This window comes from Dipodomys merriami, unplaced genomic scaffold (assembly GCF_024711535.1).
Source record: "Dipodomys merriami isolate MVZ:Mamm:240054 unplaced genomic scaffold, mDipMer1.0.p SCAF_163, whole genome shotgun sequence".
NCBI classification, from domain to species: Eukaryota; Metazoa; Chordata; class Mammalia; order Rodentia; family Heteromyidae; genus Dipodomys; species Dipodomys merriami.
The window spans coordinates 93,523-120,449 of NW_027202971.1; the positions used below are offsets into that span (position 1 = coordinate 93,523).

The 26,927-nt window shown below is 40.8% G+C and overlaps 1 protein-coding gene across 3 annotated transcripts; it reads right to left on the reverse strand.

Annotated features, from left to right (window-relative positions):
- Positions 1-5,075: 5,075 nt before the first annotated feature.
- Positions 5,076-26,779, reverse strand: Rsrc2 (arginine and serine rich coiled-coil 2). Of its 3 annotated transcripts, XM_070024793.1 has the most exons (11): positions 26,635-26,779; positions 22,458-22,560; positions 21,618-21,774; positions 19,968-20,011; positions 17,502-17,692; positions 14,487-14,690; positions 12,660-12,782; positions 10,158-10,237; positions 8,188-8,420; positions 7,372-7,461; positions 5,076-5,550 (listed from the first exon to the last, which is right to left on the reverse strand). In XM_070024793.1, the coding sequence occupies exons 2-11, from the start codon at positions 22,479-22,481 to the stop codon at positions 5,371-5,373; spliced, it is 1,326 nt and encodes a 441-aa protein (XP_069880894.1). In that variant the 5' UTR covers positions 22,482-22,560; positions 26,635-26,779; the 3' UTR covers positions 5,076-5,370. The 3 variants fall into 3 exon arrangements, with proteins under 3 accessions (XP_069880894.1, XP_069880895.1, XP_069880896.1); XM_070024794.1 differs by lacking the exon at positions 22,458-22,560; XM_070024795.1 differs by lacking the exons at positions 22,458-22,560; positions 26,635-26,779 and adding an exon at positions 19,110-19,187 and having other exon boundaries at positions 17,502-17,714; positions 21,618-21,662.
- Positions 26,780-26,927: the final 148 nt, after the last annotated feature.

The following is a 26,927-nucleotide window of genomic DNA, read 5'->3' on the forward strand; positions in this document are numbered from 1 at the left end:
GCTAGTTTGTTGGGCTGTTTTTACTTTAGAAGTAGTTTGGTCATTAGGGTATATTATGTGGTTTCTCTCATTCTAAATATGCATTCACTGACGTTTACCACCTGCAATATGTCAAGCATATCTCTAAAGACCTGAGGATGCCAAGAGTAAGAAAACTTTGTTCTTACAAAGTCAAGCACAACGTGAGAAATACTGTCCTTTCTATCAGAATGTGTTGCTTAAAAAGTCCTGTTTGGCATGGTGGCTTGGCTCTTGCAAAGGAAAAGAACTGCCTCGGATAAGGAAGGTTTCCTAAAAGGTTTTGTCTTAAAAACTGGTTTCTGGGGCAGGGAAGGTGGCTCAGTGGTAGAGTGCTTGCCTTGCATACATGAGGGCCTGGGTTCAATTCCTTACCACCACATAAGCAGGAAAAGCCGGAAGTGGCGCTGTAGCTCAAATGGTAGAGTGCTGAAGAGCTTTGAGCTGAAGAGCTGAGGGACAGTGCCCAGGCCCAGAGTTCAGGCCCCACGACGACCACCACCAACAACAAAAAAAAAATACAACAACAACAACAAAAAAAACCTGGTTTCTTTTCAGGATGGGATTAGGACACACTCTAGACTGTTCAAGAAACAGTACAAGGTGTGGGTATATTTTGAGTTTGCAGTGAATCTTATTTCAAGATCACCTTATGTAAATATATTTTACCCTATTTAAATTGGCCAATTGGGAGCAAACTATGAACCTGAGCTCAACCAATCTGAGCAGAGGGGTAGGGCCTGCTGTGTTAGGAATGAATATCTCAGCCACTGCCTGCTGGATGTATTGTACTTGCTTGCCTGATTTTGGACTAATGGCACACCCTTCTGTACAAATAAATTTTGCCTTGCTGAGACTATTCGTGATTTTTATGTCTATCCAATGGTTTTTGGACAGCATGTTTATAACAACAGAGAATCCACAATTATAGATGTGTTTTTTTTGAGATCCGGTCATCATGAAGCACTGTTTATCATTATCTTTGTGTGGGAAACAAAAGCAGCTACAAAGGTGTTGTAACCCAACAAAAAAAGGCCACCAAATTCTTTTATTAAAAGCTCTTTTCTTTTCGGGCGTGTAGAGAATCCTGGAGCCGAGCTCTGAGATCAGGAAATAGTTAAGAGATTGGAATGCCACCTGGTCAGAACTCAGAAGGTTGAGAACTGGACTCTGGAAAGGTCAAACAGGCAAGACAAATGTATAAGTTACAATTAACTGGACCTAAGTTGCTTCAGTTAGAGCTGTTTGGACCCTATAAAACTTGAAACTTTGGGGATAAGATGAATGTTTGTATTATGGTTAAATTTACCACTCCCCTCTGCTCCCTAACAATAAAGGAGTCAATTATCACTATACCTCATGTTAATGGTTGTAACAAGATACCCTATTTTCTGCACTTAGCTGTGTAGTTATCTCCCCTGTACTGAACTAAAAAAAAAGCTCTCGGGGTTTAGAAGCCAGTGAGCCATAGACTCCCTGGTACCCCAATTATCTATTCTTTTTCTCATTTTTTCAGCTCCAGTATCTCCTTGTGCTGTCCCCAGTTGCTGTTAGCAACAAGGCTGGGTGCTGGTGGCTCACACCTTGATCCTAGCTACTCAGGAGGCTGAGATCTGAGGATCATGGTTCAAAGCCAGCCCAGGCAGTAAAGTCCATGACTCTTTATCTCCAATTAACCACCAAAAAAACCCCAAGTGGAGGGCCTGGGAAGGTGGCTCAGTGGTAGAGCACTTGCCTTGCATGTGCCTCAGCACCACATAAGCAAAACAGAGGCACTGTGGCTCAATGTGGTGGAGTGCTAGCCTTGAGCTCAAGGACAATGCCCAGGCCCCAAGTTCAAGCCCTATAATCAACCCCTCCCCCCAAAAAAAGTCTTTCAGGGTTGTAGGCATGATGGTAAAGCTTCAGCCAATGAGTGGTAAGTATCAGATCAGAATCAGAAGGAAACAAGGGGAAAAATACAACAGAGGGGCCCATCAGCTGTACTGGACATTGATGAAAATGAACTCAGCAACTCAAGGGCAGAGATAGGAGGGAGGGAAGGAGAGGAAAAGAGGGGACAGCTTACACTAAGCAAAAGGAATGTAAATGCCACCCAACACAGAAGAAATAGTATCATCAAAGCTTGTAGAATTCACAAACTTTATAGACTAAGATGACAAGTTGCCTTGTGAAAGTTAAAATTTGTTTATGACTTTAAGTATCACTATTTTTTTTAAAGTTTAAATCCAACCCCAAACCCTCAAAAAAGTGCTACTTTATTTATTTATTTTTTTTTTTTGTCAGTTGTAGGCCCGAACTCTGGGCCTGGGTTCTGTCCCTCAGCTCTTCAGCTCAAGGCTAGTGCTCTACCACTTGAGCCACAGCACCACTCCCAGCTTTTTCTGTGTATGTGGTGCTGAGGAATTGAACCCAGGGCCTCATGCATGCAAGACAAGCACTCTACCACTGAGCCACCTTCCCAGCTTTTTTTTTTTTTTTTTAAATTAACAGCTTTATCCTGGTATCCAAACTAGTGATTATTATACGGTAAATAATAAGTATTCATTGAAAGGAAAAGAAGATAGAATGAACCAGGTGCTGGTGGCTCACACTTGTAACCCTACTCAGGTTGAGATCTGACAATCAGTGTGAAGCCAGCCCATGCAGTAAAGTATGCGACTCTAATCTCCAACTGACGACCCCCAAACTAGAATTGGAGCCATGGTTCACAGTGGTAGAGCATTAGCCTTGAGCAAGAGCTCAGGGACAGCACCCAGGTCCCGAGTTTAAGCCCCAGACTCCCAGGGTGGGCCAGGGGGGTGGGAATGAAGCCTTAAAAAAAAATTAAAGGTAGGGGCTGGGAAGGTGGTTCAGTGGTAGAGCGCTTTGCCTTGCATGCATGAGGCCCTGGGTTCGATTCCTCAGCACCACATAAGCAAAAAGAAAAAAGCCAGAAGTGGCGCTGTGGCTCAAGTGGTAGAGCACTAGCCTTGAGCTGAAGAGCTGAGGGACAGTGCCCAGGCCCAGAGTTCAGGCCTCATGACTGACAACAAAACAAGAACAAAACAATAGCAACAAAAAACTCCACAGGTTGAAGATCAGATTTTTTTGGATGTATTTTGCTTAGACATTTATTGGTATATTGAAGCAAAGTCTGGAGGCCCTAGTGGAAATGTTGGAAAGCTGGGTTTTTGCATTTTTTTTTTTAAAGATCTGATCTAAAGATGAACATTTGTCTGGCTCAGATTTTGTTAGCTGTAACAAAAATTGTGAGAGGATGACACTGCACAACGAATAACAAGGAAGAAAGAAATCTCATGACACAGTTCTAGGTTGAGGATGAGACAACCAAGAAACCCATGTACTGTATGGGCTAACTATGGATCCCACTTGCATTAGTAAACATATAGACTGTTTGGCCTAAGAAATGAATTACTTCTACTTGGTGATGAAGCATGAAACAATCTCACATGTAACTTTTTTTTTTTTTGCAGAGCCTTGTGCTCATTTAACTTTCTTTCTTTGTTGGTCGTAGGGTTTGAACTCTGGGCTTGGGCACTGTCCCTGCGCTCTTCAGCTCAAGGCGAGCGCTCTACCAGTTGAGCCACAATGCCTGTTTTCTAGTGGTTTATTGTAGGTAAGTCTTATACTTTCTTGCCCAGGTGGGCTTTGAACCATGACCCTCAGATCTCAGCTTCCTGGGTAGCTAGGATTTACAGGGATGAGTCACAGGAACCCAGCTTGTTTAGCTTTCTTTCAAGGCTGATCTTCTACTATTTAAGTCTCACCTACATTTCTAGCTCTGTTAATTGGAGATAAAATAGTGTGGGTAACCTTGATCCTCAGATCTTAGCCTCTTAAGATTACAGATGTAAGCCACAAGTGCCTGGCTTCACCTTCGTTTTCTGAGAGCATCTATGTAACCCAGCTGGCCTTGAATTCATGATTGTTTCAGATTTCTATGTGATGGGATTTAAAGGCCTGGATAATCACATACAAGTATAATGCCCATGTGAATTTTAAGTGTCAACTACAGTGGTTCAAATCCAGCCTGGGCTGTATAGTAAATTCTAAGCTAGCCTGTCTTCACAGCTCCTAGACAACCCAGGCAGAAAAGTCCAGTGGACTCCATTTGCAGTGGCATGAGCCTGCCATTTCCGCAATAACAGGAAACCCAAAGAGTTCACCGGTGGGTTCTTTATCTCAAAGGAGGGCTAGAGACATGCTCAGCAGTACAACGTGTGCTTAGCAAACACCAGTCCCCGAGTTAAAATCTCAGTACAATACAACACAACACAAAAAAGAGGCGGGGAGTAGAAGGGTGGTGTGGTGGGTGCGTGGACACATACACACACCCAGCATGTCTGTGTTGCACTGTGCTTCTTCCTAGGCTGTGATGTTCTCCAATTTATTTAAGGGTAAACTAGAACATCACTACTTGGTTGTAATGAGAGTGAATTAAGTTTACTTCTCTCATCCCCACATCTAGGCCCTTTTTAACGATGACAATTTTTTTCTAGTATTTCAGTTAAGATAATGCTGGAAAAGATTTCAACAGATAATGAGCAAAGGGCATACAAAGGACTTGTTATTATAAGGCACTTTATTAAAATAAAAGTGCTTACATCCCTTAAATGCATTAATCTATTTCCTGAATAACATGGAATAATGAACAAATACTATACACCAATTCTCTTATAATAGTAGGAAAACAGTGTTTTAATAAATTTGTTTGCTCCTTTTTCTTTTACATTTTTTTGCTCACCATGGTATTGCCTATAGCATAACTAATTTTAAAAAAAATTCTAGCCAGTGTTTTGTAATTGCAATTGCAAAATGCTACAGAAACTAAAATTCAAACAAGAATGCCAGGTTAACTTAAATTTACACCAGTTTTGAGAAAACCATTTTTATTATCATCATCACCCAGCTTATTTGTGCTGGATTATGTACCAAATGGCCAGATCTTCTATAAAGAACATCTACATAACATTTCTTTCATGTTTTCAAGAGATGAAAATAACTGTACAAGGTTAAGTACAAAAGTACACAAGACAGTGGACACGAAAAAAATCTATGTATGAGACAGACTTTATCCCACCTGCAGCTTCAACATATTTGAAAAGTAGAATTCATGAACTAAAAAATATTGTCCTTCTATAGTCCTGTCAAGTTTAATGGAAGTGGGTTTAACCTGATTACAACACTAACACCAGTATCACTGATCTGATATTTACAAAATATCATATTTTTCAATAAATTAAAGTCAATGCAACACCCATGCAAGCTAGAATGCTAGCTGTTTGGTGAACAAGGACCTGACATCAGAACAAGTCTTTAAGGTCCCAAACTTGAAAAGCGTGACATTTCTCAAACCGCATCCATTCCTCTCATCGAAGATGTGAAACCCAAACCCATCCCTCTCTGTGTGTGGGTTTGTGATCTTGCCATCTCATACTGAGCATCAAGATTTCGAAACACTTCTTCTTGTTGCTTCAATGTCTTATAACTGTCTTCATCAACCGAGCTGCATCCAGCTTCATCTTCACTCTAAATGTCAGACAGTAAGACATTAGAATGAATGGTACACTAAGTGATTTTCAATTAAACAGTATTGATGTTACTGATTCTTGGAGTATTGTTAAATCACATTTTCAAGATATATATAAAAGAACTACATGTAAGCCTCCATATACACCATAAAAAAAAGTAGAAATCAGAACAGAAGTGTTTCAGGGATGGTAGAAGATGAGGGAGGGGTGACACTTCCAAGAAATGCATTTAATACCTGACATGTAACTGTAACCCCTCTACACATCACCTTTGCACTTAAGTCATGCCTTTTACTTTCTTCTTAGCCCTCCCTACACTGAGAATAAGAGTAGGATAATAGAAAACGCAAATATACATGGGCTTGTTAAAGGAATAGCAAGCTTAGTGAAGCTTAGTTATAACCTATTATTTGCTCAATAAAAGCAATCCTCTTATTACTAGTAACCTAAGTCTAAGCAAAGGCTAGTATATACTAAAGTTAATTCTCTGTACACTTAAATAGTTCAATAAAAACATAGTATCTCACAATCTAAGAGAAGCCAGTAATCTCACACAAGATTCACCCAGGAAACCATGTGTTGGACGAGACACACCCAAAATCCCAGTACTATAGAGGCTAAGACAGTGAGTTCAAGGTCAACCTGGGCTATACAGTGAACTTGGAGCTAGCCTGAGCTACACGTGGTAAAATTCACTCAGGAAAAACAAACTCAGTCCAGACACAAATTCAGTAATGATCAATTAACAAACATGCTAATTTAAACTGAAAACATACCAAACAGTTAAGGACTATAAGCTTTAGCTAAAAAACCTATGAATCAGTCAGGTGCTGGTGGCTCAAATCTATCATCCTAACTACTCCAGGAGGCTGAGATCTGAGGAATGTGGTTTAAAGCCCCAGCAGAAAAGTGTGAGATTCTTATCTCAATAAACCAAAAAGCCAGAAGTGGCCCAAGTAGTAGAGCATTAGCCTTGAGCAAAAGCAGCTCAGGGACAGGCCTAAATTCAAGCCCTAGAACTAGTGTGTGTACACACACAGACAGACACAGAGACATGTAGCTAGGCACCCAGATGCTCACAAGCAGGACATAAAAGTTCTGATTCACAGCTGGGTGCAGGTGGCTCACACCTGTAAGCCTAGCTACTCAGGAGGATCGTGGCTCAAAGCCAACACGGGCAGGAAAGTCTGTGAGACTTTATCTCCCATTAGCCACCAGAAAACTGGAAGTGGTGCTGTAGCTGAAGATGAAGAGTGCTTGCTTTCAGTTGAAGAGCTAAGGCCCAGTGTTCAAGTCCCATGGTTTGAAGCCAGCACTTTTTATTGTTGTTGTTGGTCATGGGGCTTGAACTCTGGGCCTGGGTGCTGTCCCTGCGCTCTTCAGCTCAAGGCGAGCACTCTACCATTTGAGCTACGGCGCCACTTCCCGTTTTCTAGCGGTTTATTGGAGATAAGAGTCTCACGGACTTTCCTGCCTGGGCTGGCTTGGAACTGTGATCCTCAGATCTCAGCCTCTTGAGTTGCTATGATTACAGGCATGAGCCACAGGCACTCCGCAAAGCCAGCATTCCTATCTTCAATTATCTACCAGAAAACTAGAAGTGACACTGGCTCCACTAGTGCTCTACTACTTGAAGTCAGGGACAGCACCCAGGAATGAGTTCAAGTTTCAGGCCTAGCATCGAAAAAGCAACAATAGCAAAAATCTGGAGAACAAATAGAAAAGTACGAGAAAATATAATACTAATCAATACTTTTAGGTTGAAAAGTAATGTTGCTGTAAATATAGTTCATATCAATCTTAACGAAGTGTAACTTACCTTAATACCCATTAATTTCCTAAATTTGACATTTTGGTCCTTGTTTCCAAAATTCAACTTCTCCCATATTTCAGCAGACTGGGATTTGTCCTGTTAAGAAGCATTAATTTTAAAATACTAAAGAATTTAAGGGCTGGGGAGGTGGCTCAGTGGTAGAGTGCTTGCCTTACATGCATGAGGCCCTGGGTTCAATTCCTCAGCACCACATAAGCAGAAGAAGCCGAAAGTGGCGCTGTGGCTCAGGTAGCAGAGTGCTTGTCTTGAGCTGAAGAGCTGAGGGACAGCACCCAGGCTTAGAGTTCAGGCCCCATGACCGACCCTACCGCGCCCCCAACCCCCACCAAAGAATTTAAATATTTTTCAGAATTCCCCACAACACAGTGAAAGAATCATTTATAACATGCTTAAAGAAATATTTAATGGCAGTCCTAGGGCTTGAATTCAAGGCCTTGTGTTTTCCAGGCTCTACCACTTCAACACACACCCCACCCTTTCTGCTTCAGTTACTTTTGGATAGATTTGGACAGTGTCTCTCATTTTTGTCCGGGGCCAGCTTTGGATCTTGATCCAATCACTTATCCTTCTAAAAAACCCGAAATTACAGACAAGTACTGCCACACCATGCTATTGGTTGAGATGGGTCTTGCTAACTTCTCTTGCCCAAGATGGATCTGAATGGGGATATTTTTTCTGATCTGCCTAGCTGGCCAACATTTATGGCAGATTCTCTTGTAGCTCAGGGTAGAGCACTTACATGGTTACATGCAAGGACTCGGTTTGATTTCTGACATTTAACAAAAGATAAAAAGAACTTACCCCTTCTTTCTTGCCTTGCCAAAGCATTTTCCTTTTTTTCTCTTGTTCAGCAAATTTCATCGGGTTCACAGCTGCTGGGTTGTAATAGCTGGGCACAGCTATTCCTGTTTCTGCCAATGCTTTTGCTTGTAGCGCTGCCATTTGAGCTGCCATCGCAATCTGAGGAGTCACTTGTGTCCCTGATGCCAAGAGGGCAGCAACGTTGAGAACAGAACCTCCTGTGGCCGCAGCGGCTGAAGAGGACGGAAGCATGGGTTTATAAAGACACAAACTTCCTAGTTTAAAACCAAAATAGAATGCTTACAAGATTTTTGACTCTATTGTAACTGCACATGGTGCCTATGGTGCCTGTCACATGGGGATTCCCTCCACACCAGGGCTTAAAAAATTCAGAGCCCTCTTCTCCCTTGCTTGCTTGTTCACAGACCTGGAGCCCTACAACTTGAGCCACAACTCTAGCCTAGCCTTTGGCTTATTGTTCTAGAAATGGAGTCTTTTTTTTTGGGGGGGGGGTGGGGGTGGGGGCGGTCGTGGGGCCTGAACTCTGGGCCTGGGCGCTGTCCCTCAGCTCTTCAGCTCAAGGCTAGCACTCTACCACTTGAGCCACAGCGCCACTTCCGGCTTTTTTCTTATGTGGTGCTGAGGAATCGAACCCAGGGCCTTGAGCATGCAAGGTAAGCGCTCTACCACTGAGCCACCTTCCCAGCCCCCTAGAGATGGAGTCTTATGGACCATCTTGCATGGTGTGGCTTTGAACCTCAATCCTCTGGATCTCGGTCTATAGAGCAGCTAGGATTTACAGGCTTGAGCACTTTCATTTTTTTTTTTTTTTTGTCGGTCGTGGGGCTTGAACTCTGGGCCTGGGTGCTGTCCCTCAGCTCCTCAGCTCAAGGGTAGGGCTCTACCACTTGAGCTATAGCGCCACTTCCGGTTTTCTGGTGGTTAATTGGAGATAAGAGTCTCATGGACTTTCCTGCCGGGGCTGGCTTTGATCCGCAGATCTCAGCCTCCTCAGTAGCTAGGATTACAGGTGTGAGCCACCAGCACCTGGGCTTGAGCACTTTCTTAATTAAATTTCATATGAAACCAAGTTCTAGGTGACAATCTTCCTCCATCCATATTTGTGTTGTTCAAAAATTCAAATTCTTTGTTTTTAAAAATACTGATTTGGCAGACACCAGTAGTTCACACTATTCAGGGAGCTGAGATCTGGGGAGCACAGTTCAAAGCCAAGACAGACAATGAAGTCAGAGAGACTCATCTCTAATTATTTCCAAAAAAACTGGAAATAGAGCTGTAGCTCAAAGTGCTATGAGCAAAAGAACATCAAGAGTGCTCAGATCCTGCTCTCAAGCCTCAGGACTGGCAAAACCAACAAACCAACAACCAACCAGAGTAACTTCCAATTTATGGTCTTCTTTTTATATTTTAAATATTGAGGGTACAGTTATGTGTCACTATATCCAGCCAAAAACCCCAAATTCTTAAAAATCAGTACAAGAGGACAGAAGTGTTATATCAACAGCCAAGGATTCACTTGCCATAAAAACATCTGCATAAGTCAAATATAAAAATACACAAAAGCACTGGAGCTTGGCAGACCTAAGGTCCTGGGTTCTATCCATAGCAAAAAAAAAAAAAAAAAGCACCAACAGTTCATGATGTAAAACAATGTTTACAAAACTGCATTAAGGAGTGTTTTTTGTTTTTAAAAATTTATTTCCTTATTTCCTTCCTTCCTTCCTTCCCCTTTTGCTCTTTCCCTCTCTTTGCCTGGGTAGTGTCCCTCAGCTTTTGCTGAGGCTAGCACTATTTACCACTTGAGCCACAGTACCACTTCCAGCTTTTTCTGTGTATGTGGTACTGAGGAACAGAATACAGGGCTTCATGCATACTAGGCAAGCACTCTACCACTAAGCAACATTTCCAGCTCTGTTTTGAGAACACCCCACATCCATCATCATAAATACCTGCAGCAATTTCTTGTTGTTTTTGTTTTTCAACCATTTCCTTTTCTCTCTGTTCTTGTAACTTCTTTGCCCTTTCCAATCTGTCAAAGACAATTTAAGTAAATTTAAAGTAACAATATAAAACCTGCATGTATCATTATACTTGTAAGGAGACAATACAATTTTAAGTTATAAATGTTTAACAGGCTCCTACCAAATTATTGAAATGAGAAAACAATCAGTTGAAAGAACATTTCAATACTGTTTTTATGTTATCTATTGGGAACTCACTGTTGTTCTGGCTGGATTATCTATATCTATTGAAACCTTGCATTAAAACAACAAGAACCAAACACCAAGACCATAAAATAGCAATCAAAATAAGTCATTCTTTATAATCTTAATGGCATGAGGATGAGGGTATAAGCAGTTGGGACTACATTAGAATTATTTTAGCAAGTGAAGAAATTAATCATTAGCAAAGGACCTAACACAATATAAATTCATCCTCAAATTAAATAAAAATGAATTCTATCACACATCAGTAAATACACATATCCAGTACATTTGTCCACTTTATCTACCTTAAAACACACAGTAACTAACAGCTTTGTAATCAATTCCTGAAAGAGAAATCTCTTTTCTTCACACAGATTCCTTGGTTACCCATCATAAATAAATGCTGCCCTTCCTCCTTAATGTGGTACAAAGAGGTAGAATTGGGGAAGAAGCTACTGTTATTTTTAGGGACACATGTGTAATAAATAACAGTAATAAGTGTCATTTAACAACTGCTTAGATTTATGTGAAGATACATTTTAATAAACTATAATCTTATCTCCTCTCATCGAGCACATATTCAGGAAACAAACATAGTATAATCTCGGTTGCCCTCAAGAATCAGTTTTATTTTCTTCTTTTATGCCTGTCCTGGGGCTTGAAACTCAGGGTCTGGATGCTGTCCCCGAGGCTCCCTGAGGTGTATAACTCTATGACTTGAGCCACAGCTCTACTTCTAGCTTTTTTTTTGGGGGAGGGGGGGCGGTGTGTGGAATCAATTAGAGATAAGAGTCTAAAGGATTTTTCCTGCTGCCTGGGCTGGCTTTGAACCATGATCCTCAGATCTCAGCCTCCTGAGTAGGAAGGATCGCAGGAAGAGACACCAAGGCCCAGTTAAGAATGAAAGTTTTTGATTAGGGTAATAGTGAAATAGAAACAGCTTTTAAAATTGACAACTAAAAACAAGAGCAAAGAAAAAAAATTCTTAACACAACAAAGTTTCTTATTAACAAAATAACTCCCTTTAAATTTTGAGGATGCTAAGTAATAATCTTGCAAAGGAATAATCTTGCATTTGGAAATCAGTGGATTTTGTGTAGTTGTCCCACCTGAATGATCAATTAAGTAATCTAGGTCAAAATGTTTTACTAGTAACTACTCCAACTTTAAACTCCAGAATGAAAACATAATTAATGGTATACAAGAGTAAATTTGGGTCCCAGAAAATACTTGCTAGCAAACCATTTAGTATAAATCAGTCAGATTTTGAAGTCACTTTCTGTGTTGATTTTAGTGTCAGAAACAAAATATAAGCGACTAGTATGGGTTGCATTAAACTGGCCATTGCAGGTTTGCACTAACACCATTCACTAAAGTGAATGGAATGAAGAGGGGTGAGCTCACACCTTTGCTGCTGCTGTTCAGCTTGAATTTCTGCCAGGCTGGGTTCACAGGGCAGCAGCATACCAGGTTACATTGTGATAACTGTATTTTTATAATGAAAAAAAATACAAACTCAATTTCTTAAAGAAAAAAACCCCAAATCCAAAGAATTTAAATTTCAGAATATGTGAAAAACTGCAAACAAGCACTTGGAGTTTACTTCATTTCCTGTTTCCTCTGAGGCAGCTCTTTGAATCAGTTTACAGATACTATTCAGACAACTGTGCTGTATGTGGTCTCATAACCACTTGTTCCTAAACTGTAGAAAACTTAAGAAATCTTTTTCCTATGGTAGATAACAACTTGCTTTTAATGTATATATCAGCTGCCACTTTAAAAAGCAACGTATTGATGAACCCAAGTGTTTCAGGTAATTTTCCTTTCTTGAAGAGAAAGAAACCATAAAGCAAAGTTATCTTAACAGCAAGAGTCTTGAACTAGAACTCAAAGTTTCAAATAAAAACAAAAAAGTATATAAAAGTCTTCCAAACTTCTGGTTAAAATCAGTTAATCATGAAGGCAAAAATCTTATCCTAGTTATCAAATAAATGAGTGTGCAAAGATTTTAAACTGGGCTTGGGGACGTGGCTTGCAAATGTGAGGCCCAGCCCAAACCCATTACTGCCAAGACAAAACAAACAAAAAAACCCTATAAACTATATAGCTCCACATTTACAAAGATGCCACAGTACCTATGATTAGATCATGTCAATTATCCAATGATTTAAGAGCACTAATTTTATTCATGTAACTGAGTATTACTGAAAAGGAGAAAATGAAGTAAACGAAAAATATTCATACCTCCGAGCTAATGCTTCTTGTGCATCCATTGCTGTGTTTCTGCCTCTGAAGGGAGGGGGACTAGGAGTCCGGCTTAAACTCCTGCTGAATCTTCTCGGCTTTTCAATTCTCTTCTTCCTATCTCTGCAATGAATAGTATTTTACATGTTTCATATGGCCGAACAAAACAGAAATCAAATAAAAACAAAGTCTAAGACTAGACTTAAGAGATGATTCCTTTCGTAAGTCAATGAGGAATGACAGGGGATGCATTTTTAAACTACAATGAATTTGTAATATTTTAGAAAATGCCAAGTTATGAATTACTAAAACGTAAGAATTGGGCTGGGAAGGTGGCTCAGTAGAGCGCTTGCCTTGCATGCCAGAGGCCCTGGGTTTGATTCCTCAGTACCACATAAGCAAAAAAGAAAAAAAGCCGGAAGTTGCGCTGTGGCTCATGTGGTAGAGCGCTAGCCTTGAGCTGAAGAGCTGAGGGACAGTGCCCAGGCCCAGAGTTCAGGCCCCACGACCGGACCCCCCCCCAAAAAAAAAAAACAAGCAAAAAAACAACATAAGAATTAACAAAGTGGGGGAAAAAGTTACTCCCCCCAAGTAAAAATTATCATAGCAAAATCTGGGAACGTCATAATAAACAGAAATGCTCAAGAAATAATTAATGATTACCTCCCTTTACCTCCAATTCACTCTTTCAGAATTGGAAAAGTTCAAAATAATATACTACAGACTAAACCAATGAGTTAAGATTATTAACTCTAACTAACCAATCACCAAAAATATAGAAATGGAACTGTGACTCAAGTAATGAGAGTGGTAGCCTCCACCAAAGCAGGTTGGTAGCTAGGCCCTGAGTTCAAGTCAGAGGACAATCCTCACACAAGTTCAAACAAATGATTAAAAAAAATAAGTTTTGTGTCTTTTTTAAACTTCTTTTTCAGTTTATTTTTGGTGCTACTGAGGCTGGGATTACACAACGGTCTTACACTTGTGATGAAGGTGCTCTACCAACCTGGCCAAGAACCCCATCCCTTTTGCTTTTTTTTTTGTCGGTTGTGGGGCTTGAACTCTGGGCTTGGGCGCTGTCCCTGTGCTCTTCAGCTCAAGGCAAGTGCTCTACGGCTTGAGTCACAGTGCCATTTCCGGTTTCCAGTGGTTCATTGGAGATGAGTCTCACAGACTTTCCTGCCTGGGCTGCTTTGAACCGTAATCCTCAGATCTCAGCCTCCTGAGTAGCTAGGAGTATAGGCATGAGCCACCAGCGCTGGCTTTTTTTTTTTTTTAATTAGGGATACCCTTTTGAACTAGAACTCTGGAATTTCTCTGCCCTGGCTGTCTTCAAACCTCAATCCTCAGATCTTAGTCCCCTGAGTAGCTAGAATTACAAGTGTGAGCCACTACCACCCAGCTTATTTCAATTCTTCATAGGTAAGTTACTTATTAATTTCTGTAACTCTAGTGGACTAAATGCACAATGGCTCCTTTGAGAATTAGTTGAGACAATACCGTGTTAGCACATACCACACACTGGCCATCCAATGATTAATTCGTAAATACATTTTTATTCACTGAATCTAAGCTTCCTAAATATCTAGGATTACAGGTATGAATCTCTGGTGCTCAACTCAGAGAAATGTATTTTAATAAAATTATTAAAGTACTGACTCTGAGTTATATCCTAGGGTTTGTTTTTACTGATGAAGCTGAAGTTATAAACATTTTGTTTAATCTGTAAATAAAACTGTGCTTTACAATTCTGGTATTCTCAAACTGATGGAAGATGGACTCTTTGAGTGATCTATCAGATTTTATTCAGATTATCATGTTACTTACCGACTTCTACTCCTTGTCCTGCTCCTGCTTCTAGTCCTATGCCTATGTCTTGATCTTGAGCGGGAACGGGATCTGATCCGTCGTTTTCTTTCCCTGCTTCTGGACCGAGACTTCTTTCTTTCCCTGCTTCTGGACCGAGACTTCTTTCGCTCTCTGCTTCTGGACCGAGACTTCTTCCGCTCTCTGCTTCTACTACGATGGCGCCTAAAATTCAAATGCACAACCTTAATTTTCTTTTCCTTTTTTAATCCCAGGCCAATTTAAAATTTCATCCAACCATTTACATTTGTGCCTTACAATACTATACATTGAATGAATCTGACATTACAAATATATTGCCCACAGAATTCTCCAAAAAAAGGTTGAATACTGGTTTCTTTTTTTTTTCTGCCAGTCCTGGGTCTTGAACTCTGAGGTGCCTGGGTGCTGTCCCTGGGCTTCTTTTGATCAAGGCAAGTACTCTACCACTTGAGCCACAGCACCACTTCTGGTTTTTTCTGTGATTAATTGGAGATTAGAATCTCATGGACTTTCCTTCCCGGGCTGGCTTTTCAAACCTTCGTCTTCAGATCTCAGCCTCCTGGTAGCTAAGATTATAGGCTTAAGTCCCTGGCATCTAGCAAATAATTGGTTTCTTTCTGTTTTTTGTTAGTATGGGGCTTGAACTCTGGGCCTGAGTGCTGTCCCTCAGCTCTTCAGCTCAAGGCTAGTACTCTACCACTTGAGCCACTTCCGGATTTCTGGTGGCTTTTCCTGCCAGGGCTAGCTTTGAACTGAAATACTCAGATCTGAGCCTCCTGAGTAGCTAGGATTACAGGCGTGAGTGACCAGTGCCCCGCTGAATACTGCTTTCTTTTAGTGTGAGTACATATATATGTCAGTACTGAGGCCTAAATTTGCCTTTTTCCCCTCTCACAACTGTTGTTCTACCACTTGAGTAACACATTTGTACTTCCAACTTTTTACTGGTTAATGAAGCTAAGTATCTCATGGTCTTTTCTGCCTGAGCTGGCTTCAAACAAAGATCCTCAAATATCAGCCTCCTAAGTGGTTAGGATTACAGGCATAAGCCATTGGCAAACAGCGAACAATAGTTTCTAAAAACAAAACCCCACCAAACTAGGATCACGACCTAGTTTCTCAAAAACCTTTCTAAAAAATCTGCAAGAAAACCTAGATAGGGATGCTAATGTGGCTTAGTGGTACAGTGCTTCCCTGGCATGCATGAAAAAGCCCTAGGTTAAATTCCTTAGTACCGCATAAACAGAAAAAGCCTGAAGTGTCACTGTATCTGAAGTGGTAGGGTGCTATCCTTGAGCAAAAGCTCAGAGACAGTGCCCAGACCCTGAGTTCATGCCCCAGGAGTGGCAAAAAAAAGCAACAGCTGGGCGCTGGTGGCTCATGGCTGTAATCTTAGCTACTCAGGAGTCTGAGATCTGAGGACTGTGGTTCAAAGCCAGCCCGGGCAGGAAAATCCGTGAGACTCTTATCCCCAATAAAACCACTAGAAAACCAGAAGTGGTGCTGTGGTTCAATCGGTAGAGCGCTCACCTTGAGCTGAAGAGCGCACAGACAGCGTCCAAGCCCAGAGTTCAAGTCCCATGACCAACAAAAGACAAAAACAAAAAAACAAAAAACACCCAAAAACCTAGATAAAACTGGTTGTCAGTAGAACCCTCCTGCAACCCTATCCACTTGTCAAGTTGAAATTGAGTTTCTGGGTAGATGTATCACCCCTCCCCCACCTCATCACAAAGGAAGAAGTTAGATGTGGTGGCTTGTGCCTGTCACACCAGCTTAAGAGTGGTAATTTGGGTGCACTGCAATACAGGCGAGTGGCAAAGCAAAGATCAAGACCCCCCCCTCTCAAAATATTCAGGAAAAAAAGGGGGGGCTGGGAATATGGTTCAGTGATAGTCCCTGCCTACTGGCTTCAGGTCCTGAGTTCAAACCATAGTATTGGTAAATAAAAAAATCCTAGTTAAGGACCCTATTCTACATCAATGATGTGATAGTATCAATTGGTTTAAACTGTATAAACAGTTTAGCAAGGGGCTGGGAAGGTGGCTCAGTGGTAGAGCGCTTGCCTTGCATTCATGAAACCCTGGGTTCAATTCCTCAGCACCACATAAGCAAAAAGAAAAACCCGGAAGTGGCACTGTGGCTCAAGTGGTAGAGTGCTAGCCTTGAGCTGAAGAGCTGAGGGACAGTGCCCAGGCCCAGAGTTCAGGATGACCGGACCCAAAAAAACCAATAAACAGTTTAGCAATAAAATTGTGGCTGGGAAGGTAGCTCAGTGGTAGAGTGCTTGCCTTGCATGCATAAGGCCCTGGGGGTTTGATTCCTCAGCACAACATAAATAGAAAAAGCCGGAAGTGGTGCTGTGGCTCAAGTGGTAGAGCGCTAGCCTTGAGCTGAAGAGCTGAGGGACCTCATCCAGGCCCAAAGTTCAGGCCCCATGACTGACAAAAACAAACAAACAAAAAACAAGAAAAGCAAAGCACAAAAAGCTCTTGGACAGCAAATATGTCAAGGTATCAAGAAATGATTAATTTCCTAAGGCCAAGTACACAATAATACCAGGAGGAAGAATGACAGAGATCATAAGATTATTCCAGGATAGCCAAGGCAAAAAGTTAGTGAAACTGCATCTTAATACTCTGGACACGGTGGTGTGTACCTGTCATCCAAGACATGTGGGAAGCATTAAGTAGGAGGACTGAAGTCCAGGCAAACTTGGGCCAAAAGCCTGAGAGTATGGGCCAAGTGGTAGAGAGTATCTGCTTTAGCAATCTGATGCCCTAAGTTCAAATATCACCAAAAAGGCCAATTTCCTAATGAAGTCCAGGCATAGTGTAATATGGCTACTAAAATTTTAAGATGGCATTAACTACATAATGAGATTTCAAAAACTAAAAGAATTTTTTGTGTTTGTGATGAAGTTAGTTAAGATGCTTTCTGCAACTTCATGTTATTGGAAGGCACTTTTAAAACGGTAACACTGAAACTACTTGCCTTTCGCGGGACCTAGATCTTGAGTGACTTCTCCCTCGTGATGACTTCCTTTCTTTGCGTTTATGTCTGTCCTCACCATTTTCAGATGAGTTTAGTCGTTCTCGTCCTTTATCAGAAGAATGCTCTTTGTCGTTATGTTCCTCAGACTTGTGTTTCTTAGAGGATTTATCTTTGGATTCATGTCTTCTTGCCTGTTTTAAGAAGAAGTTGGTTCTTTCAGGAAAATAGTGCAACAAAAAGAGTTAGTATGGGTATCAGAAGACAAAAATGTTGTGATGCAACATTAGTAACCTTAGGAGCGTGTGGCAAATAAAAAAAAACCCCTCTAGTTTCACATAACCCAAATGTTGTAGATGTAATTACTACTGTTTTTCTTTATAAACATCAAAAATGTAATTTGCTCCCCCCCAAATATTTTGAAGACCACCAAGCAATATTCAAAACAGAAATACTGAAAATCCATTACACCAAAGAGGAATCCCTGATGTACATTTTATGTAAAAGAATGCAAATCATGTATATACATCAACTTCTAGATCCAGAATACCTAGTAGTACATTTAAAATTTAAGTAATAATGGAGTTACTAAGAATAAATGCATCAGAAGGGCATTTCTAATTAAACAGTGAAGTATAATTAAGTTTACTAAAAGGAGTATTTTCTAGCACAGTAGTATCCCTTAGCCAAGTCTTTTGTTTTAATGTCTAAACTGAAGTAATTACTATTCCTGTAATACCTTTAGTAGCCAGAAGGTTTTATTACATTTCCTGCACTTAAGGTAGAAAATGGCAACTTCATTAATTTTCAAGAAATCAAATCACACAATCACAAAGTCATCATGTAATGCACACTCTGAAAATTTGAAACCAAGTTTTTCATATCATATGTATTCAGAGACTTGGCTAAAATCAACTCCAAGATTAAGTCTCCACCCTACCACTGCAATACCAAAACCTGTAGTACGTGCTAAGTATTACAATTTCCCTCATTAGGATTTGTTAAACTCATCTTGCACTTAAAAGCATAAAATCCCAAACTTCTCATGATCATGAAAATTTAAATCCACAAAGAAACTTAGATCCTAATTTCATCCTCTCACTCTATATGTAAGTTCAACTAAGATCTGTAGACACCTAACACAGTAGTTGAACTGCACCTGGAACCCATGATTTTCTGATGCCCAGGCCACTACTTCATCATCATATAACATTTACTTCTCAAAAATAGGTCATTGTCATATTTCTTTCAACTTATGATTAACTTTTCTTAAAATAAAAAAACTAGCCAATCATTTGGAACATGCATGATGATGTATCTGAAAACAATCATGGTCATTTTTATTTTGCAGAAAAAGAGACCTGGAGACAAAAACTAAATTTTAGTTTCATGACCAGTTCTCTATAATATGACCTTAGGAAAAAACTTCCTTTACTTTTGCCATTTTAATGGCAGCCTAGAAAAACTTTAAATGGTTAAACTTCCAGAGGTTTTAGCGCTTACTTCAAATTTCAAACATAACATTACTATTAATTTTTAAAAAGCATTAAAACCCTTAACTGATTTAAGATATATTTAAGGGAAATAGGAGTTTGAATGACTAATAGTTACCTTATCATGAAGTAGGCTTATTATTTTGCTATCTGAGTCTGCAGCGTCTTCAGTTCAGTCTCTTCGCGCATTAGCACGCTGAGTATGATTTATTATAGAAATGTTATCATGTGAGCTAAACAAATAGTCATTTTCATAAAAACTCTCCTACATTAAAATTTTAACAGAGCTTCCATTAAGGGGGTGGGGGGAGGTGAAGTCCCTGCTTATATTAGTTTTAAGAATCCCTTGCCCAGCCCCCATCAACTCTTCCCTTTGTTACTTTGCTCTTCCTTGTTGGCTTATTCCTTAAGTTCTCAGGTGGGAAAGGCTACTTAACTGCCCTGCAACAGTCAGTCTTGCCTCTTCAAGTCACTGCCACCTTCCAGCTGTCACTTACATACCTTTATGGTTAATTGAATACTAGTAGAGCAACTGAATTAGTTGTACTAAAGAAGAGAGAACTCTCATCATCTTTCCTGAAGAAAAAGTAGCTCACTCCTAACTAGTGTACTGATACTTTTTAAAGGCTAGCTCTAAAACTCCTGAGCAGCCGTCAGGCATGAGACAACTCAGGACCTCATGGTAATGGAAGCTCTGTGTGACCGGCTAGAAAACCAGTAATATTCTTCATATGAAAATTTTATTGTGAATATTTTCACAATACACCAAAATTAAGTTTCTGAAGATACTTTTCACATGAATTATGTTCTGGAAAAATGATGAATCCAAATCATGCTTATTTTATATAACCCAATTAAACCTTTAAAATCTCAAGTTTTGGTACTTACCTTTGCAAGTCACACAGTCACACAAACATTTCTATCAGACAGTTTCTAAGTATTTTAAATTACCTATTCACTACAAAGTTTTAATTACCTCTTTGCTTCTGCTCCGGCTCCTATGTTTTCTTCCTTCATTATCTGTGAACACACAATGTAAAACATACCATAAACAAAGATGTGGAAACCCTGTATGTTATAACAATTCCAACACTGTATAAAAACAATTTCCACAATATTTGGCTAATTACCGACTCTAATTTCTATTTATATGGAAGAGTAAGATTATTCTATATTAAGTGTGTATGTGAAGGAATTAAACAACCTTTCAACAAACCAAAAAATAACCAAGAATATGTAATACCTAAATGTAGAAACAAGGGTTAAATGGCTAAAGTTTAATCACAACTTTAAAACTTAAGAGACTAGAGTCTTGGCTCAAGTGTTAAAGAAGGGCTGTCTAACGTGAGACCTTGAGTTCAAACAATAGGCCCATCAAAAACTAACATAAAATTTCAGTACTAGTTTACATCTCACCTTACCTTTTCAAGAGGGGTATTTTTGTTGTTATTTGTTTCAGGGTGCTGGGGATAAAAATCAGATCCTTTTATGTGATAGGAAAGTACTCTACCACTAAAAACCAGTCCAGCTCTGAGTTTTAAAAAATGCCAAATGGGCTGGGGATTTAGCCAAGTGGAAGAGCACTTGACTGTCAAGGGCCAGGCCCTGAGTTCAGTCTTAAGATTGGGGGCGGGGGGGGGGGGGGCACATTTGTAATCCTAGCTGCTCGGGAGCCTAAGATGCAAGAACTGAAGTTCAAAACCCAACCTGAACAAGAAAAGTCCATGAGACCCTTATCTCCAATAAAGTACCAAAAAAAAGTAGAGCTGTGGCAAGTAGTAGAGCACTAGTTCTGAAAAAAAAAAAACAAAAAAAAAAAACCATCAGAGTTAGTGCCCAGGTCAAGTTCAAGCCCCAGGATCTACACGTACACGTAAGCGTGTGCGTATGCGCACACACGTACATGCACACTTCAACACCATGCCTTCTGTTTGTTTCTTTCCTCTCTCTCCCTTCCCCAAAGTACAAGAATATGCAACATTTGGGAATATTAAACTTCTTGCTTCGAGGGCTGGGAAGGTGGCTCAGTGGTAGAGCGCTTGCCTTGCAAGCCTGAGGCCCTGGGTTCGATTCCTCAGCACCATATAAGCAAAAAGAAAAAAGCCGGAAGTGGCGCTGTGGCTCAAGTGGTAGAGCGCTAGCCTTGAGCTGAAGAGCTGAGGGACAGCGCCCAGGCCCAGAGTTCAGGCCCCACGACTGGACCCAAAAAAAAAAAAAAAAAACTTCTTGCTTCGGAAACATTTTAACATAGGCTTTGGATATATATAGCTCAATGTAGATAGTGTAACATGTGCAAGGCCCTTGTTTCAGGCTCATCTCTGGGAAAAAAAAATCTGAAAATAGGTTCAAAATATTCTTATTTACTTCAAAAGATGTTAAAGTTCAAAATAATGTATTACTATCTAGACTATACTTATGAAGTCTGGACACCCACAAGATAGCTGAAATACTATTTTGCCAATGCTTATAGATTTAATTGCAAATATCTGAAGTTAATATATCTTCATTAGGACATTTTAGTTTCTCACAAGGAAAAAATTCTCCAGAAAATAATCAATACATCTTCATTACTCATTTTCAATTAGTAGGAGACACGTTAATTTTACAAACTAAATTTACTTCTTACCCAACTTTCGTTTTCTTTCTCTTGACCTTGATCGTGATCTTGAATAATGATGTTTTGAGGCTCTAGGAGAAACAGATACATCTGACTGTTCTTTTTTCTTTTCATTATCTGGGGATGTCTTTTCTGGGACTAGTCCATCTCGTTCTGTATCACTAGCCTAAAAGTTAAAAAAAAATTAAAGATCTCAATTTACATTTAAAATGACACCAATTTCTTTTATCTTTTTGAGGGAGAGCCTCCCTATATAATCCAATCTGGTCTTGAACATGTGAACTTTTTACTTTCCCCATCCTCAATACTAGGGACTATAGGTCTATACCACTAGGCCCTGCTGTTTCCAATTCCTTAAAAGGGTAAAAAATGAGGATAGTTACCCTGAAGTTCCAGCCAAAATCAATCAATCAATCAGAACAACTAATTTCCTAGTAGGGATGTGTGTGGTAGAATAAAATAGGCATGACACAAAATGGCTAATTTGATATCAAAGAGATGTGTGTAATTAAGAGTTCAATTTCTAAATTATTACTTGTCATTTTCTGTGCCTTGTATTTACTGAATCCAGGGGCTCTTCATACACTGGGTAGGTGTGCTGCCACAGAGCTATACCTTTAGTTACTTTTAAAACAATGGGAGAAATGATAAAAGGCTCCAACCATTTTCAATAAACATTCAGAAGCATTACCATTACTTATATTGTAATTCATTCATTAACTTGGAAAACACTGAAAAGGCATTTATAATGAGCTGTTAAAAAAAGTTCAGAGACTCAAGACGGTAAGATATTACAACTTAGGGAATGCTTCTAAATACTATATATGAGTAAACAGAAAATTAACTTACCTGAGAACTCAATCTTAATTTCATTAACCCTCTTTAAAGAAAACAGCCCTTGGCACAGAGGTGCAGCAAAATAGCGTCTGCCTCTCCTCATTTATGCTCTGGGCTGTGGAAACATTAAGTTGTTTCTGCTTTAAAGCATCTTATAAGCAATTATTACAATATAAATTTTATTTTGTAGTTCTGAGGGCCTCATGCATGCTAGTCAAACATTCTTACCACTGACTTACATCCCCAGGGCCCTTACAACCAAGCAGAGTTGAGGCCCTGAGTTCAAGCTTGTTACTGGCCCCTAACAACAAATTAAAATATATAATTTCCCAGAAACCCAATTTACCTAATGGTAAATTTCTTTCTTTCTTTTTTGGTGGGCCGTGGGGCTTGAACTCTGGGCCTAGGCGCTGTCCCTGAGCTCTTCAGCTCAAGGCTGGCGCTCTACTACTTGAGTCACAGTGTCACTTCTGGTTTTCTGGTGGTTTATTGAAGAGTCTCTGGTGGTTTATTGGAGATAAGAGTCTCTCAGTCTTTCCTGCCCAGGCTGGCTTTGAACCTTGATCCTCAGATCTCAGCCTCCTGAGTATCTAGGATTACTGGTGTGAGCCACCAGTGCCAGCGTAAATTTCTTCATACTGTAAATATCAGTAGTATTCTAAGTTACAGAATGCAATTATCTGCTGTTCTCCTAACACAGCAATCAACAGAGAAATGACTTTCAGTCATCAGGCTCCCATTAAAATATTTCTGACTAGAGATATAGGTCAGTGGTGAAGCACTTGCCCAGTATGCATGGTGCTGGGTTCGATCTCCATTACTGGGGGAAAAAGTGTGTGGCTCCACTGAATTGTGTGGTCCAAAGTTCAAGAGAAAGAAACAGGGGGCGGGGGGGGGGGGGGCGGGGAGACCTGGCGGCATGGCTCAAGGCCAAGTTCAAACCCTAGTAATGCCCCCCAAAAGTGAAAAATAAAAGCAGGGAGTAATAGAAAAAAGGCTTCAAGGCAAACCAGAATTTGAAAATTCTCTGGAGTCCAATTTTGATATAAGGGAATAAAACACAGTACACATAGGGAGCTGACAGCTTGGCAGGGGCTGGCAGACTGATCTGTACCGTTTTTGAGCAAGAATGACTTTTTACATTCTTAAAGGAGTTAAAAAGCAAGCAACATGAGATAGCATGTCACCCACAAAAATCAGTGTTTACCATCTGCTCTTTACAGAAAAAGTTTACCAACTTCTCACTTAGAACACCACAAGAAATCTGGATTGAACAGTGAATCCTTACGCACTCTTGGGCAGAAAGAAATCACATGACGACCAGCATCTTCCCTTAGGAAGATTTAGTCCAGAAAATAAACATCAAGCAAAATAAAGGAGATGGATGCAATGACAAATACTTTAATCCTAATCTTTGGGAGGCTAAGGCAAGAGCTCCGGAGTCCGAATTGGCCTAGGCCACCCGGTGAGACCCTACCTCAAACACCCAACAAGTAGGGAGGAGTCTTACACTTGTCTTTACAGATGAGATGTAAGGATTGCTTTCGCTTTAAGTCAGTACAAGCAGAAAAGTTGGGCAAGACTCCAAATACAATTAACTCGAAAAAATGAGGGACTGGAGGTGTGGCCCAAGTGCCAGCAGTGAGTAAGAAAGGCCAGAGTGAGACACCCTGTTCATGGCCAAGAACTGGTTAAAACAAACAAACAAAACACCATACTATGTCAAAAACCTATGCTAGACTCCAGTAATAAAACGATACAGTAAAAAGGAAAGATTTATAGTTTGAGGAAACATAGGCGAGGTTCTCATTTCAGTACCCAAGTACTTCTTTCTCCTGTATAAGGACTTTGTAGAATCATACAGATGAAATCAGCAACAGCTAAAACAATACTTCTTCATCTCTTTGTGGTATGTCTACTAGTAATATATGGTACCATTTGATAATGATTCACAATATGAACATATTTTTGTTTTCAGCATTACTCTTCCATCCTTAATGACTATTTCAGATTAGTCTATCACATGCCTAGAGCTATCTTACATCTAGAAAATAAAAGTACTAGGTACCAGTGCCTGTAATCTGAGCTACTCAGGAGACTGAGATCTGAGGATCACAGTGCAAAGCCAGCCCAGGCAGTAAAGTCAAGAAACTTTTATCTCCAATGAACCACCAAAAAGCAAAAGTGGAGCTGTGGCTCAAGTACTAGAGCACAAGCATTGAAAAAAAAAAAGTTCAGGGACGGCACGCAAACTGAATTCACGCCCCAAACCAACACAAAACTTTAAAAAGTACTTGAGCCAGATGCCAGTAGTTCACACTTGTAACCCTAGCTCTCAGGAGGGTGAGATGTGAGATTGCGGTTTGAAGCCAATTGGAGGAAGAAAGTCCATGAAATTCTTATCTCCACTAAAACTACCAAAAAAGCCAGAAATGTAGCTGTACCTCAAATGTTCAAGCACTAGCCTTGAGCACAAAAACTCAGACCGCGCCCAAGCCCAGAATTCAAGCCTTAGCACTGGCACCACAAAAAAAGTACTTGAAATCCGAACCACAGATACAGGTCACTGATTTTCTTCTTACTCTGTAGCTGGCCTACATCTTGCAATCTATCCTCTTCAGTCTCCAAAGTGCTGAGATCATAGGCATGCCCAGTCTCACTATTCAGAGCACCAAAAGTAGACCTGAATACAACTTTTTTCTAGGTAAGATAGCACTGGGCCTAGGCACTAAGTTTTCAGTCAATGGCTTATTTGGCTCCCTATGTAGCAGCATGAAAGCTGGCAAGAGAAAAATCACTAGCTGACACAGGGTATTAACCAGATATTTTTATCTGAAAAATACTAAAGAACAAAAACCATCCTACCACTAAATAGATATAAAGTGTTAAACTTATTTCCACGAAGACATTTTATAGTATGTATAATGGAGATACCTAGAAAAAAAATTAAATCAAACAGCACCACTACTCTGAAAATGTAAGCTTTATTTTAACTTATCTAGATTTAACAGTACTAACTATAAAACAGCTTTCTACTTATTATTGTGTAAATCCATAAGTCACCTTTGTCCCCTCCACTTTATCTTGAAAACCCTGGTAGGGCTTGTAACATTCTAATAATTATTCCAGTGCAGAAAAGTATTCTAGGCCACTTCTCCAAGGGTTTGTCTTTTTATTGGAAGAGGCACTGCAGAAACAAATGTTTTTCACTTTCTAAACTACTGAAGCCTAGGAAAAAATAACACTACTTTTTACTTAAATGTATACTGAGGTCCAAAACACCAAGCAAAGAAAAAAGTCAATCAGATCTACAAGTAACAAGCAACCCGCCAGCCATCCCTGTGAAATCCTGTCAAGAAAATTCAATTAGGTGTGGGGAATGGAAGGTAAAGGCGGAAAAACCGTTCAGCCTTTTCTACTTTCCGATGATTAGTAACAGTTAACCTGTCATCTGACAGCCTTATTTGTTTCTGGCCAGTAAAAAAAGGAGTCAAGCACACAATAACGTGATTCATCAGAAACGGGTATCTTAAGCGGGAATGGTAGCTCCTATCCAGGTGGACGAAGGAGTTCTCAAGTTCAAAGACACAAGGCTGGAGACAGGACTTGCAAGTGCTTCTCAAAGGCTTCCCAGGTCGCCTAGGCAGCCCTGGAGCTGGGACCTGGGCAGCGCCCAGACCGTCGGCACCCGGCGTGTGCTCCGCGGCGAGCTCAGGGCCCCCAGCCGAGGACCCAGCCCGGCGGGGTGGCCGGACACGGCATCTCACTCGGTGCACGCCTGCAAGCACAGGCTTCTGGACTCCACACGCCTTTTTAAAACAACTTTTTCTAGACGCTTCTCCCCGCTGCACACAGAAGCTTCTTAAGCCCTGAGAAAACTCCCAATCAATCGCTGGCCACAATCGGCTAAGCTGGAGCCTCCCCAGGGCCCAAAGGAGCAGGGGGGCTGGCAAGGAGATGGGAAAAGTTCCGGGGAGGGGGAAGGAAATCCCTGCGGCTCCCCACCCCATCCACACGGCCCGACTTCCCCCTCCCTACGCCAGGGAGCCATGATGGCGGGTGCAGACGAAGGCCGCGGCGCCATTTTGTCCACACGGGCGGACAACAGCTTTGGGAACCGTTTCCCCACTCTTTTAGAAAATAGCAGGAAAAAGGTCCCCGGTTTTAAACCCCCGAGTCTGGTACTTACCGCCATGGTTGAGAGTCCCAGCCGCTAAGGCGGCGCCTCCACTAGCCGCGTTCAACAGTACCGGCCACCACCAAGCTTCGCCACGGACTAAATAGCTCGCGCGAAAGACCCGGATGGCACAAAAGAGACGAGGCCCGTCCGGTCGCGCAGCTTGCTGGGAGGAAAAAAAGGGGGGGAGGTGGTGATAAGTGTTTCTATAGCAACGCGATACGAGGTGGTGATTGGTTGGTCTTCCGAAGAGCGCCCAAGAAGGGCGTGTCCAAGAATACTCCCGAGAATACTCGCTGGGCACG